This window comes from Ruditapes philippinarum, unplaced genomic scaffold, assembly GCF_026571515.1.
Source record: "Ruditapes philippinarum isolate M1 unplaced genomic scaffold, ASM2657151v2 ctg19_1_1_1_1, whole genome shotgun sequence".
NCBI classification, from domain to species: domain Eukaryota; kingdom Metazoa; phylum Mollusca; class Bivalvia; order Venerida; family Veneridae; genus Ruditapes; species Ruditapes philippinarum.
The window spans coordinates 411,899-424,942 of NW_026854201.1; the positions used below are offsets into that span (position 1 = coordinate 411,899).

The 13,044-nt window shown below is 31.2% G+C and overlaps 1 protein-coding gene across 1 annotated transcript in view; it reads left to right on the forward strand.

The window, feature by feature from the left end:
- Positions 1-2,293: 2,293 nt before the first annotated feature.
- LOC132739400 (WD repeat and FYVE domain-containing protein 3-like) overlaps positions 2,294-13,044 on the forward strand; it is a 57,453-nt gene continuing 46,702 nt past the window's right edge. The window contains exons 1-8 of the mRNA XM_060727099.1: positions 2,294-2,353; positions 2,974-3,097; positions 3,291-3,565; positions 3,903-4,095; positions 6,086-6,272; positions 6,515-6,681; positions 12,148-12,203; positions 12,729-12,875. Of these exons, the coding sequence (XP_060583082.1) occupies positions 2,333-2,353; positions 2,974-3,097; positions 3,291-3,565; positions 3,903-4,095; positions 6,086-6,272; positions 6,515-6,681; positions 12,148-12,203; positions 12,729-12,875 (1,170 nt within the window). The 5' untranslated portion in view covers positions 2,294-2,332. The remainder of the gene's footprint in view (positions 2,354-2,973; positions 3,098-3,290; positions 3,566-3,902; positions 4,096-6,085; positions 6,273-6,514; positions 6,682-12,147; positions 12,204-12,728; positions 12,876-13,044) is intronic.

The window sequence follows — 13,044 nt, forward strand, 5'->3', positions numbered from 1 at the left end:
AGATAGTTAATCAAAGAATATGTGACAAATAAAAGTAATTTACGTGCTGGATTGTTAATATGCTACTGTTAGTTTTATATGATTATGCTATACATGTTGCTTATAAGTGGAGAAAAAGTATGTGTATATTAAATATAAAATTTTGCCCTGGGCAAATATAATTGCAACCAATAATGGGTGGCTTCCCAATTGAAAAAACCTTTCATTTCCCAATGTGTCTGAAAATTTCCCCAAAAAGAATGTTTCTGTACATTCTAATCATTTAACTACTTGATATTCTAATGAAGATCAATACATATGTATACACTCGGGGATGAATTTATCATATGAAAAAATTTTGTCAATGACTTCTTTATTGAGCTTGAATTTTCCAAAAATAAAATGCTAAGCCTCTTCCCAATTTTGGGGAGAAAAGCCCTGTTGTGTTTTTAATCTTCGTAAGTAACAGTAAGTGAGTTTTTTGTTTTATTTGAATTTTTTTCAGTTCATGTATCACATTAAATAATCTTGATTGTTACAGAGTAATTACTCATAAAACTTACATGTCTGTTGAGTAAGATTATAATTTATAAACTGATTAAGTTAGGTGTATGTAGCTATAACTAAATATCTCTACTTTATTGTGCAAAAATATTGGTTTCTGTAAATCCTTATGTTTATATATTGAGAAAACTTTACCAAACATGACTTTGTAATAAAATGCACTTGAATAATGTAAGATGATTTAAATATTCAGCTGCCATTTTTTGTAGCTTCAGTATTAATTCTCTGCATTCCCCACCAATACTTTATTGGAAATTTACCATTTTTCTTTCGATTTAGATAATTTTTTTCCTTATCAAGATACAGTTACAAATGTTCTACCATTTTACAGACAAGTCTGATATTTATTGCTTTAATTCTGATTGGTATATATGTTTTTATGTGTCATTGTCAACAAATCTAATTGGTTAGAAATTCTATCTGCAACTAGATATCTTGGTATCTTTCATCTCCAGTCAGGCTGCTAATTTTCACCTGTAACTATAATGTTATGTCAATATTTCATTTTAAAACTGAACAATGAGTTAAAGAATTCCTAATGCATGAACATTTATATTTTTTTCCATGGATTAAAATCTTTTGCAAGTAATCATTCTGTAAATTCTGTCCTGTTCTTTTTAAAATCAATGCAATTTAGGAAATATGAATATTTATATTTTTATTCATGATGCACAATAAAAATCAAAGGAAAATATATAAATCAGTACTAAGGTAATATGTTACAACAAGTGAAATTTCTTACACTTGCAAATATTTGCAATAGCAAAGTAAACCTGTGTGGTAACAGCTATGGCAATCATCATCAGCATCAATATAATGCAGGTTGTGCTCAAAACTCCCGAATGTTTTGGTTTATACAGAATTTATTTTAGTTTGATTGTATAGGAAGCTATAAGCTTTTAGACACACTTTCGAATCCGTTCCTGGAACCAACCTGTACTGAGCAATGAGTGTAAAGTTTCTTGCTAAAGGAAACAACATTGCCCCTGAGGGGGTTTAAAACCCATCGCCACGATCAAAAGATTACTTCTGACGCTTAACCACTCCCAGTCGCCACAAAAAAAACAATTTATTTTTTTAAATTTTTCATACATCTTTTCAAGAAACTCCAAAGGCTAACTATGTTTTTCAATTTAAACCTTTCTAAATTTAAACTAAAAAATTTTTGTATATTACAACAATCTGATTTAAAGACATGACGAAATTTTTGTTTCTTTAAGTAAAAAATCATAGATTTCCCATCATTTTTTCTTCAAGAGCTTTAATAGCTTAAGTGTGGACATATTGTTTATTAAATTTCCTAACCAGTATAGTTACACTTTTAAGAAAGTCCATTTGCTGTAATGTTTTTTACCTGATTATAAGTTTAATATTTTCCAGTTAAGGGATAATTAATCTAGCCCAAAAAAATTTATTTTTTTATGAAACGTGTTTATTCCTACAGATAGTAAACATTAGACAAAACACCAGTTTTTTTTCTGCTCTGTATCAAGATTTGCAGGGAAAAAAATTTTTAATAAAATACTGAAATTTTTTCCCAGTTTTTTGTGTTTGGGATAAATCTTGAAATAGTGCTGACTTTTTTGATTTGGTAATTTCGGGAAAAACTAAAAACAAGATTTTAAATTTTTTTGGGGCCGGTTTGGAGTCGGGGGGCTCACCAGGCTGAAAACTAAACCAAACCCCAGGAAATCTTTGGGAGATGCATTTACGAAAATTTGGTTTGCGGGTTCCGGCATCCTAGCGAGAGTCTTATCTACAAAGAGACCAGGAAAATAAACTTTACAAAATGCTACCAATATTCTGTAAAGTAAGTCATTTTAAAATCTGAATTCATTGTTGTTATATTTTATGGACTTATTTGCATTAAAAAAATCAGTGGATTTTTACTGACACTGATAGGAGAGTTCTAGGTGGCAGGGCCCGTGGAGCTGGGAAAATTGCATCATGGATGGAAAATAGCTGGGAAAGTTTAGTAACAGAAAAGAGTCCATTTAATGTTTAATTATCATACAAAACTATTACCTTAACTTCAAAAAAATGATCCTCTTTAAATATAATGGATCTATGGGGAAAAAAGAGAAAGAACAAGATTTCTTTAATAGGAGATAAGGATTCTTTTTTAAGAAAAAGGGGAAGTATATAGAGGTGAATGTGGCCAATTTTTGCCTCACATTGGCCCTTAAATCACTTACAATTGTTGACAATTATCAAGTGGATTTAGATCTTTGAACTCATAGATGAAATTAACTACAACCACATACTAAATATATGATATCTTATATAATTATGTACTATATTTCTTCTTGATTTGATTTTATTAAGGATTCAATCTTTTTTGTTGCATGTTAAGTTCTTCATATATTGAAATATTATCTTGTATCATGTAAAGATTTAGAATGTTAATGGCGATGTTATTATTGATTATAGATATTTGGAAATGTTGCTGCAAGCTCAATGACAGAGAAGTTTGGAGATATTCTACAATTTTGCTCTCATGTATCAAAGTTGATGGTAACAGAGGTTAGGAGGAGAGCTTCAAACCAATCCACAGGTACTGATTGGTGATACAGTATTTAGATATTTAGTTACTGAACTTTAAGTCAAGATGCAAGATAAAATATGAAAAGTTTTCATTATAAACTCATACCTTATTTTGAGATGGCAAATCTTCTGGTATCAGTGGGATAAGTTATTGATCTGTTATTGTAACTATATATGTAACTTATACAATATATGCATTACAGAGGAAGCAAGCTGTGCTATTGTAAAGTTCCTTGAGATAGAATCAACGGAGGAATCAAGTGCTGGCTGGATGTTACTAACTACCATTAACTTACTGTCTATGGGTAACCAGGCACTGATTGACTGTATGACAGCAGCTTCCCTTCCCTCAACACTCGTTAAATGTCTTTACTTATTCTTTGATTTACCTGAGTTAAAGGAGCTAGATGAATTAGAACAGGGCTGTGAATTTACACCAAGAGAAAGACGGGTCCTTTTACAGAAGATGTTTGTACAGGTTTGTTCCCTTCCTCATAGAAATATTCTTACTCATATACCAAAGATTTGTTATTTCAGACAAAACTACTTCAATGATTGTAATGATTTAACTAAAAATTATGATCGTGCAAAACAATAAGTTAATAAGTTAAACAATAAAAATTGTCCTAAAATTTACGTCTGGAATTACCATTTATAATTATTATGGAAAAGGAAAGCCTAATGAAAAATAATGATCTGTATCTTAAAATATTTATTACTATCGGTATATTACATAATTTTTGAAAGTGTACTAGACACAGTAGTGTAATTGACATGTTTGAACTAGGACTGACAAATTAACTTGTCATTTACAGGTGTTAGTACGACTATGTAACCACACATCACCAGCAGAGGAGTTGGCCAGAAAGGATGATCTTAGTTTATTATTTAGTGCAATAACCAGCTGGTGTCCCCCTCATAATGTTGTCTGGAGGAAAAGTGCTGGTGAGGTGCTGGTTACCTTATCCAGACATGGTCTCACTAATGGAGTCACTAAATATATACATGGTAATAATATTAAGCCATTTTATATATAGAAGTTACATGGTAAATGTTGTGTTTAAAAAGAATTTTAAAAAATTAACATTATGAATATTCAATAAGATGTTCTTTATAATAATGATCTTGTAATGAGGCATGGAGATGACACATTGCTCATTTAGACTGTCAATCTGTTCTAACAAATGTAGCTAGGAAAGAAATAAGTGCCTGTGAAGTTTAGCATTCATTCTGTTGCTTTTATGTTTTTAGCTCACCTGTCACAAAGTGACAGGGTGAGCTTTTGTGATCGCTTTTCGTCCGGCGTCCGGCGTCCGTCCGTAAACTTTTACTTTAAATGACATCTCCTCATAAACCACTAAGCCAATTTCATCCAAACTTCACAGGAATGTTCCTTTGGTGGTCACCTTTAAAAATTGTTCAAAGAATTTAATTCCATGCAGGATGGCAACCGAAAGAAAAAACTTTAAATATCTTCTTTTAAAAAACCCAAAGAGCTAGAGCTTAGATATTTGGCATGAAACATCTTCTAGTGAGTGTCTACAAAGTTTGTTCAAATAAAAGCCCTGGGGTCAAAATTTGCCCCTCCCCAGGTGGTCATTGATTTTCCCTATATGCATAAAGTAAAAACTTTAAAAAATCTTCTTTTAAAGAACCAAAAGAGCTAGAGCTAAGATATTTAGCATGAAACATCTTCTAATGAGTGTCTACTAAGTTTGTTCAAATAAAAGCCCTGGGGTCAAAATTGGCCCCGCCCTAGGGGGTCATTGATTTTCCCTATATGCTTATAGTAAAAACTGAAAAAATCTTCTTTTAAAGAACTCATTGGGCTAGAGCTAAGATATTTAGCATGAAACTTGTTCTAATGAGTGTCTACCAAGTTTGTTCAAATAAAAGCCCTGGGGTCAAAATTGGCCCCGCCCCGGGGGTCATTGATTTTCCTTATATGTGTATAGCAAAAACTTAAAAAATCTTCTTTGAAAAAACCTTAATAGCTAGAGTTTAGATATTAAGCATGAAACATCTTCTAGTGAGTGTCTACAAAGTTTGTTCAGATAAAAGCCCTGGGATCAAAATTGGCCCTGCCCCGGGAGTCATTGATTTTCCTTATATGTGTATAGCAAAAACTTAAAAATCTTCTTTGAAAAAACCCAAATAGCTAGAGTTAAGATATTAAGCATGAAACATGTTCTAGTAAGTGTCTACAAAGTTTGTTCAAATGAAAGCCCTGGGGTCAAAACTGGCCCCGCCCCAGGGGTGTCATTGTTTTTAACTATATGTGTACAGTATAAACTTAATAAATATTCTTTTAAAAAACCCAATGAGTTTCTTTTAAAAAACCCAATGAACTACAGCTTAGATGTTTAGCATGATTTCATTATATGTGTGTAGTAAAAACTTAACATCATGAAACATCTTCTTATGGGTGTCTTCCAAGTTTGTTCAAATAAAAGCCCTGGGGTTTAAACTGGCCCGGCTCCAAGGGCCTATATACAGGTGAGCGACCTCAGGGCCATCATGGCCCTCTTGTTCTATAAAGGTTTTTATTTCCAGGCCATAGTTATGATAATTAATTGGTTTGTGTAATATATATGTGGGCACTTTGTTGAATTGTTGAATGTTTATATCTTCTCCTTACTGAATTATAAAGCTTTATTCTACTGAACTAACCAGATGGGCCTAAATGAAGAAGAAAAAACAGTAGAATAATAATGTCATTATGTGCATCTGTATTTACTCTGTATGTATAGATTTTTGGTTCTGCATCTTTACAAGCCTTACATACATCTGAATTAAAGTGAATTGGATCAATCAATACTAGACCTAGTTTTCTTGATAAATGTGGCTCTATTGGTTTTATTCAGTCTGATACAAAGTCTTTTTTCATTGATGTTATTAGGTTTCATTAACAAAGCACTTTAGAAGCAGATGTCTATTTCAGTGCCATTGTTTTAAACATGTACATTTTTAAAATATTCATATTATTTGTATGACACAGATAAAGGTTGTGTGAGACATTGTGTGGAGAACATGCAGAGAGCTCAGGATTTATCACCACTAGATCTAGTAGAAATGTTTGTAACAGTGTTCTGTTTCCTGAAGGATTCTAGTGAGGTGTCACATACACTTCTAGATGACTTTAAATCCTGCCAGGGTTACACTTACCTCTCTGAGTTTATCTTAAGGTGATAGTGTGTTTTTATTAAAATAAAGTACTATTTATTGATGTATTACATTTTACTTATTGAAATCTTCTTAATTTGTTTCACTTTAAGATTTGTTACAAGTTATCATATCAGTCAGATAGCCAATTGTTGATTAAGTATTATAAATAAGTTTTTAAAACAAAGAGAAATAAAAAAAGGGAAATCAAATACATGTATGTTTCCTGATGTTTATCTTTATATTTAAATCATTGGTATTGAAGATTAGAGTTAGATACCAGTGAGGAGGCTGTCCAGGCCTTGCGCAATCTATTACTGTTGGTTGGGTCTCTCACCACCTGTGGCTACACAGAGATCAAACCCAGCACTGCAAGCTCCGGTTCTATATACCAGATACCAGGTTTCTCTCTGCCACAACCAGCTGGTAAAGGTAATTATCTAATGTGATATTTGTTGTAATGACCAACGTTATATATATTGTATATTATATATATTGTATGCATGTCTCATGTTGTAATATCTGTCAAGATAAATATCTTACTTAATGGTTAATTCAGTACAGTTTTTACAAATATAATCCTAATGAGTAATATTTTCAAAGGTCAAATTTATTTTTTTGATTGTTTACATTTAATACTAAAATGATGATGGTATAAAAACATGTAGATGTACTTTTGTAAAACAGTTACTAGGCTTCTTGTTAGAGACACTAGAACATTTCTTTACATTTCATTATTGATGGAGCCATGAAAATCAAAACTTATTGCCTTATGTGTTTAACTTATTAAATTTCTACTGTTTTCCTTTGGTGTTTTGTTGGATACATGTACTTACATGGTTTCTACACCACACTTGAAAGGAACTGTTTTATAAAGAATAGTCTTACACATTTTATTAAAACATATAAGATTGTAGCTATAGTGTATATATAAAATTTGCACTCTTTTTTTCAATTGTGAATAGTATTTAGAGGTATTGTACATTTAATTACATTACTGGTCTTGCTTTTTATTGATTTTTTTTTAATTCATTAAGCTGGGTATTAGGGGTACTTTATTTTTGATTTTGCAGGCTATATTTGGGAAATTGTTCCCTCTTATATACTAAAAATTTTTTTGTTTTAAAGAATAGTTTTTGTGTAGAATCTATGTTGTGTAGGATGTAGTGACCTATCAAGACAATAACGATACAGGGAAGAAAAAAACCCTTTCAAATACAATGTTAAAATAATGAGATACAATCTTTGCGAAATTGCTTTGAGAATGAGCTATTTGTCATATTTCTAGCATGCAATTTGTAAATTTTGTGATGTTTTACTATTATGTTACTTCAGTATGCATTTGAAAATACATACATTGTTTATGATGTATTTTTTAAGATTTTATTTAATTTGTTAAAAATGATAACTGCACATGGAAAAAGAGAAATAATTCAAAGACATAACATACTTAATTCAAAATTACTAGTTACAATAATTTGAAATCTGTGATAACAACATGTGTGTTTATTTTTAAAATGATGTAATAAATAGAGGATATTTGTTTGTTTTGCATGTAAGATTGAAATATAATTTCACTGAGTGAACACCAGATGCAATATTTTCATGAGTGGCGTAGCCACGAGTGAAAATATAATAGCTGGTGTTCACGAATGAAATATATTTCAATCTTATATGTAAAACAAATAAATTTTCTTTTTATTTCATGCTTTTTAAGTGATTTTAAGTAATTTTTACTGATTTTGCCGCGTAACGTCGCGCATTCTCCGTTGTGACGTCATCAAATCATGACGTCACAGCATGAATTTTAAAATATAGGTCTGTTAAATTTCTCTAATTTTGTTATATTTTTAACATGATGTATGATGACATCGACTTTCTTTTCCTACAGAAGCAAAATTTACGCATATCGGCAATTATTTCTGCCTGTTATTTCATTTAGTTATGATTTTCTTTTCATCCGCATTCAGATATAGTCCGGCTACAGTGAAAATTATATTTTATAAATTTCACTATAGGGTTAACGCACGTTTTTCCGTGTTATAACGTCTGCAGAGATCCGAGGAACAGTTGGTGCCCGAGCCCGGTAGGGCGAGGGCTCCAACAGTTCCGAGGGACTCTGCAGACTTTATAACACGAAATAAACGTGCGTTGTCGCTATTATAGCATAAAATTTTCAAACAGATTTGTGATGTATAGTTTATACAAAACACAATTACATTAAATTCTTGTGCTTGGACGGTATTTATCCTATTCTATGTTTTACGTATGCGTTTCATTTTTCCGGGGCCAACAACTTGGAAAATTCTCGGAACCGAACAAAATTTTGAATTTTAATTGATTTAACAAAGCTTGGCCTTTGGAGATTAATTATCTCAAGAAAAAAAAACGTTACATTACTCTACCCTCTACCCCAAGACAAAACATGACCCTCAGAAATTCTTAGAGTGATTTCAGATTGACGATAGAAAAAAGATCAGTGACATCAGAATCGGTTTGTTTTTTTCAAGCAAACAAGTTTATAAAAAAATCAGGCACTAAGCATTATTCTCTCAAAGAAATATAAAGAGCATTTATCAACATTTACATAATTAAAAAACATGTTCTCATATTAATTTTTCTGTTATCTAGTTTTGTAAGTTAATCGGGGTGTTAGGTAGATTCTACTGTATTTGTTTACATTGACAACTGTTCGTTTCTTAGAAAGGGCGACAACCAAGATTAGCACCGATGTCTATACGCCGTTTTTCCGGCATAGTTACTGGAATATGCGACTGAGGCCCTCGAATCAATAAATTTCAATATAACAAGAACGCATGACTCTTCGGCAAACAGGCCAAATCGTCATTTTTTGTCTGTTTGTTTACTGGGCCCTGTATGTATTGCGCATAGGTGAAACCGGGCTATAACAAGAGCGCGTGACTATGTTAACACATGGTTTTGGTCCCGTTATAACATGGGCAAAAGAGGGAAAAATAGCCGATTTTATGCTATAATAGTGGTTTATCAGAATATAATCATCTGATATATTACAATAAAACACTGGAAAGCATGAAATAAAATTTGAATATTGAGCTCTACATGTAATTAGCCTTTCTAATGAAGTGGACCTAATTTTTAGCCTGCCTGAGCATATCATTTTAAGCTGAGTTATCTTAGTCAATTTTACATGTAGTCTGTTGTGTGTAATTTTTGCATTGTCAGCAGATTCTGTTGTCGTTACATCTCCTTCTAAACCAATTAGCCAAACGTATTGAAACAACATGATACTCATTTATAAAAATACAATGTAGATATACAATTTCCTGGTTCACTGAATCAGACGACAGTCAGAGACAAAGACACATAGAATTTTGATAAAACTTCATTAGAATTTATTTTATGGTCCTTGAACAATGAAAATTGCCTAGACCACTCAGCAAGATAACCTCCAGAGTTAAAATGTAAATGAGCTTTAACTGATATCTCCTTAAAACAGTTGAGTAGATTTGGATGAAACTCAGTAGAAGGTCCTTAATTGGTCCTCTGCAAAATTGGTAAAACTCACTGTGTTCTGTTGAACAAAGCTGCCAGAGCTTGAATTAGAAAGGAACTCAAACTGACAACGCTTAAAACTCAAAGGAAATTATCCTTGTTACTGTATAAAATCTGAACAAGACAGCCACCAGAGCTTTAAAAGGGGAAGAAATGATCTGTAAATGACAACTCCTGAACCATTTGCACAGATTTTGATGAAACTTTAAAGGAATAATCTTTATGTTGCCCTTTACAAACACACACAAGATTGATTTATGATTAAAATAAACATGAGTATTTACAAGTTTGAGTTTAGAGAATATGAACCATTACATTTTGGCTTTGTTTCTCAAATGAGTAATTACTTAAGAAATATTTTTATATAACATTCGCATCTCCCCTTTTCTCCCCTCAGAAACACGCTGTTTTTATTTTTTTTGCATATGTGTTAGATTTTTCATGTGCAGTAAAACTATGCATTTGCTATTAATACAAAAAAAAAAAAAAATAGTGGAAAAAATTAATGGACATTGCTTATGGGTAAACTTCAGTAAGAAAGATTTTTCTACAATGCATGGAATACCTCTGAGTAAAGGTATAAATTCTATTTTTACAGAGATAATACATGTGAATGCTAGTCCCAGTTCCAGTTGAGTGATTTATTTATTTATTATTTCTATCTATGCGGGTGTGGGCTAACACTGGCTAGTATTTGTTGATATTATTATAGTCTTCTAACTTGCTTCTCACATCTTCTGTAAGTTATACACCACATGTAATTTGTAACTGTCTAGCCAACAAAAAAAAACTGCTATTTAATATCATTTCTGTCAAATATATAAAGCAATAAAAATAACTCCATTCTTAAATATTTCTATAGTTATTTAGATTCTGTTTGTGCTCTATAGCTTCTTAAATACACTTAGTCAACAAAATTAATGTTTTATTGTGCTTGACAAATAACTAGTATTTGGATGAAATGAAACTTTGATACATAATTATGTAAATCATTTCCATTGGTAATAATGTTGTTTTTTTTGCATTTATTTATTCTTGCATTTTGATTTATGTCTGCTTGTATCCTGTCCTTATATTTTATTGATGAAGGGATATTTATTTTAGAGAGCTAGAAACTTGCATGCTTGTACAATTGTTGGGCTAAGTTATTGTATGGATATAGGTGGTTCTATCAATGTTTTGTCATGTCTACTATGTATATATATATGTTTCTGTTAGGGAGACAGTTATACAAGAGGTTTGCTTGCAGAGGGAGTTTTATATAATATAACTTGTAAGATGGGAATATACATTTATGATATGTATAAAAGCATGATGGCTACATTCCTGTCTAAAATGAAAATATCACTAGTGATAGACTGATAGGTAAGGTATACAATGAGGTACATTCTGGTTTGGTTACCTTGGTGATGGTTTGTATTATTGGACTTAATTTTACAGATTTTTAGCTTGATTATTCCAAAAATGGGGAGCGCTTTTGTACTTATCACACTTTGGTCAAGTTTTTATGTGCAAGTTGAAATTTCCACAAATGCTGAGGAGAATGGGTTGAAACTTTACACAGAGAGCAAACTTTTCAGGACCAATAACTCTAACATAGATTTTGAAAGAATTATGGTCCTTTTTTAACTTGGAAAATTTTTCATTATTCAGGCTCTTGTTTTACTTTTAAGCACTGAGAATGATCCAGTATACTGTCCGGCCAACGATTCTTTGAATAAAGTTTCTTTTTATGACAAAATTCTTAGGTGAAACATTCAGAACTTAAAATGCTTTTTTTCTATAATTTTTATTTCTTGTTTGAAGTTTAGTAATAATATTAATCACAGCACAGCTTTGCTTGTATAACAGTGGTAACTATCAATTTGTGAGAATTTCTTTTATCATTTAGTCATCACTGTGTTAATATTTACCCTGCTGAACTTTATTAATGGTCTTGTCCTGTATTGAGTATAAAACAGTCTCTAATGAGTTTAAGTGATTTAAGCATCAATATACTGACACTTTGTAGCTAAAAGTTTTATGTATTAGCCTGATGAGACTGAAATTAATGCTAAAAAAAGAAAAAAAAAACTCATTATTATTAATTATGAGAATTTTTGTATGATTATATGAAATTAATGCTGAAAGAGATAGATTTATTTGATACTTTATGTAACAGTGTTCATACTTAAACTTAAGATATGTTAACTGCTGGTTTTTAAAAAAATCTATGGTTTCCCTATATACAGTATTATGTAAATTGTTAGGTAGTTCTTTTGATATTGGTACATATTTTAGTTACCGACATTAATTTAAATTTATTTTAGAGTCTTCAAACTATTAGATTTTATCATAACATCATATAAACTTCAATTATTTCAGGTGTCAGTGTAAGAAATATCCAGGCATTTCAAGTACTTCAGAATGTGTTCTTGAAGGTGAGTGTCAAGCATATTGAGTTTAATATGAGTATGAATATCAGAATAACGTTAGATATGAGTACATAAATTACCAGTATTATGTGTGAAGAGAAGTAGTTCCTGTACATAAAATATAATCATAACAATTATAAAGTGTAGTTATATCAGTCCTGTGTTTCATTTATAAATCATAGAAGAGACCATTTTTCCAGAGGTAAGTAGATATAGGATTCAGGAAATACAGTGTGGACTAAACGCTGATACTATTTCCTGGTACTGTTATCCCAAGGCATTCATTGGAACTACTAACATGCCAGTATGTTGCATAGTGTTCATGTATCTACTACATATTATTATCATATGCATAGCAAGTTAATTATATATCAAAGGTGAAAGTCGGTTCTTTTCATATTTGTTATATAATACATCTTTGATGTGGCTTTATTTAGGCAGTATCTATCCTATCCAGGAGGTACTTATTTAATCTTTATTGTAGACTTCCTTAAATCTAATCAGTATTGTTTGTATTATTGTATATTACAGGCTCAGTCAAGTGCTCTATGTAATACAATATTAGATGTAATGAGCAGTATATACCATCAAGATAATGCCAACTATTTTATATTAGAACCACAGCATACTCTCTCACAGTTTGCTGAGAAAATTCACCTGAAATCTCTTGATGTACAGGTAAAATATATATTAGGTGTTGTTTTCTCTCTGCCTATGTTATTACTGATATTGACAAACAATGAATTTTGTGTTTTCTGTAAGGCCCATTTAAAGTGAGAAATATGAAGGCTTATTGCTGTGTTATGATGAAGAATCATGAAAATAAAGTAGCTAAGGTGAACCAAAC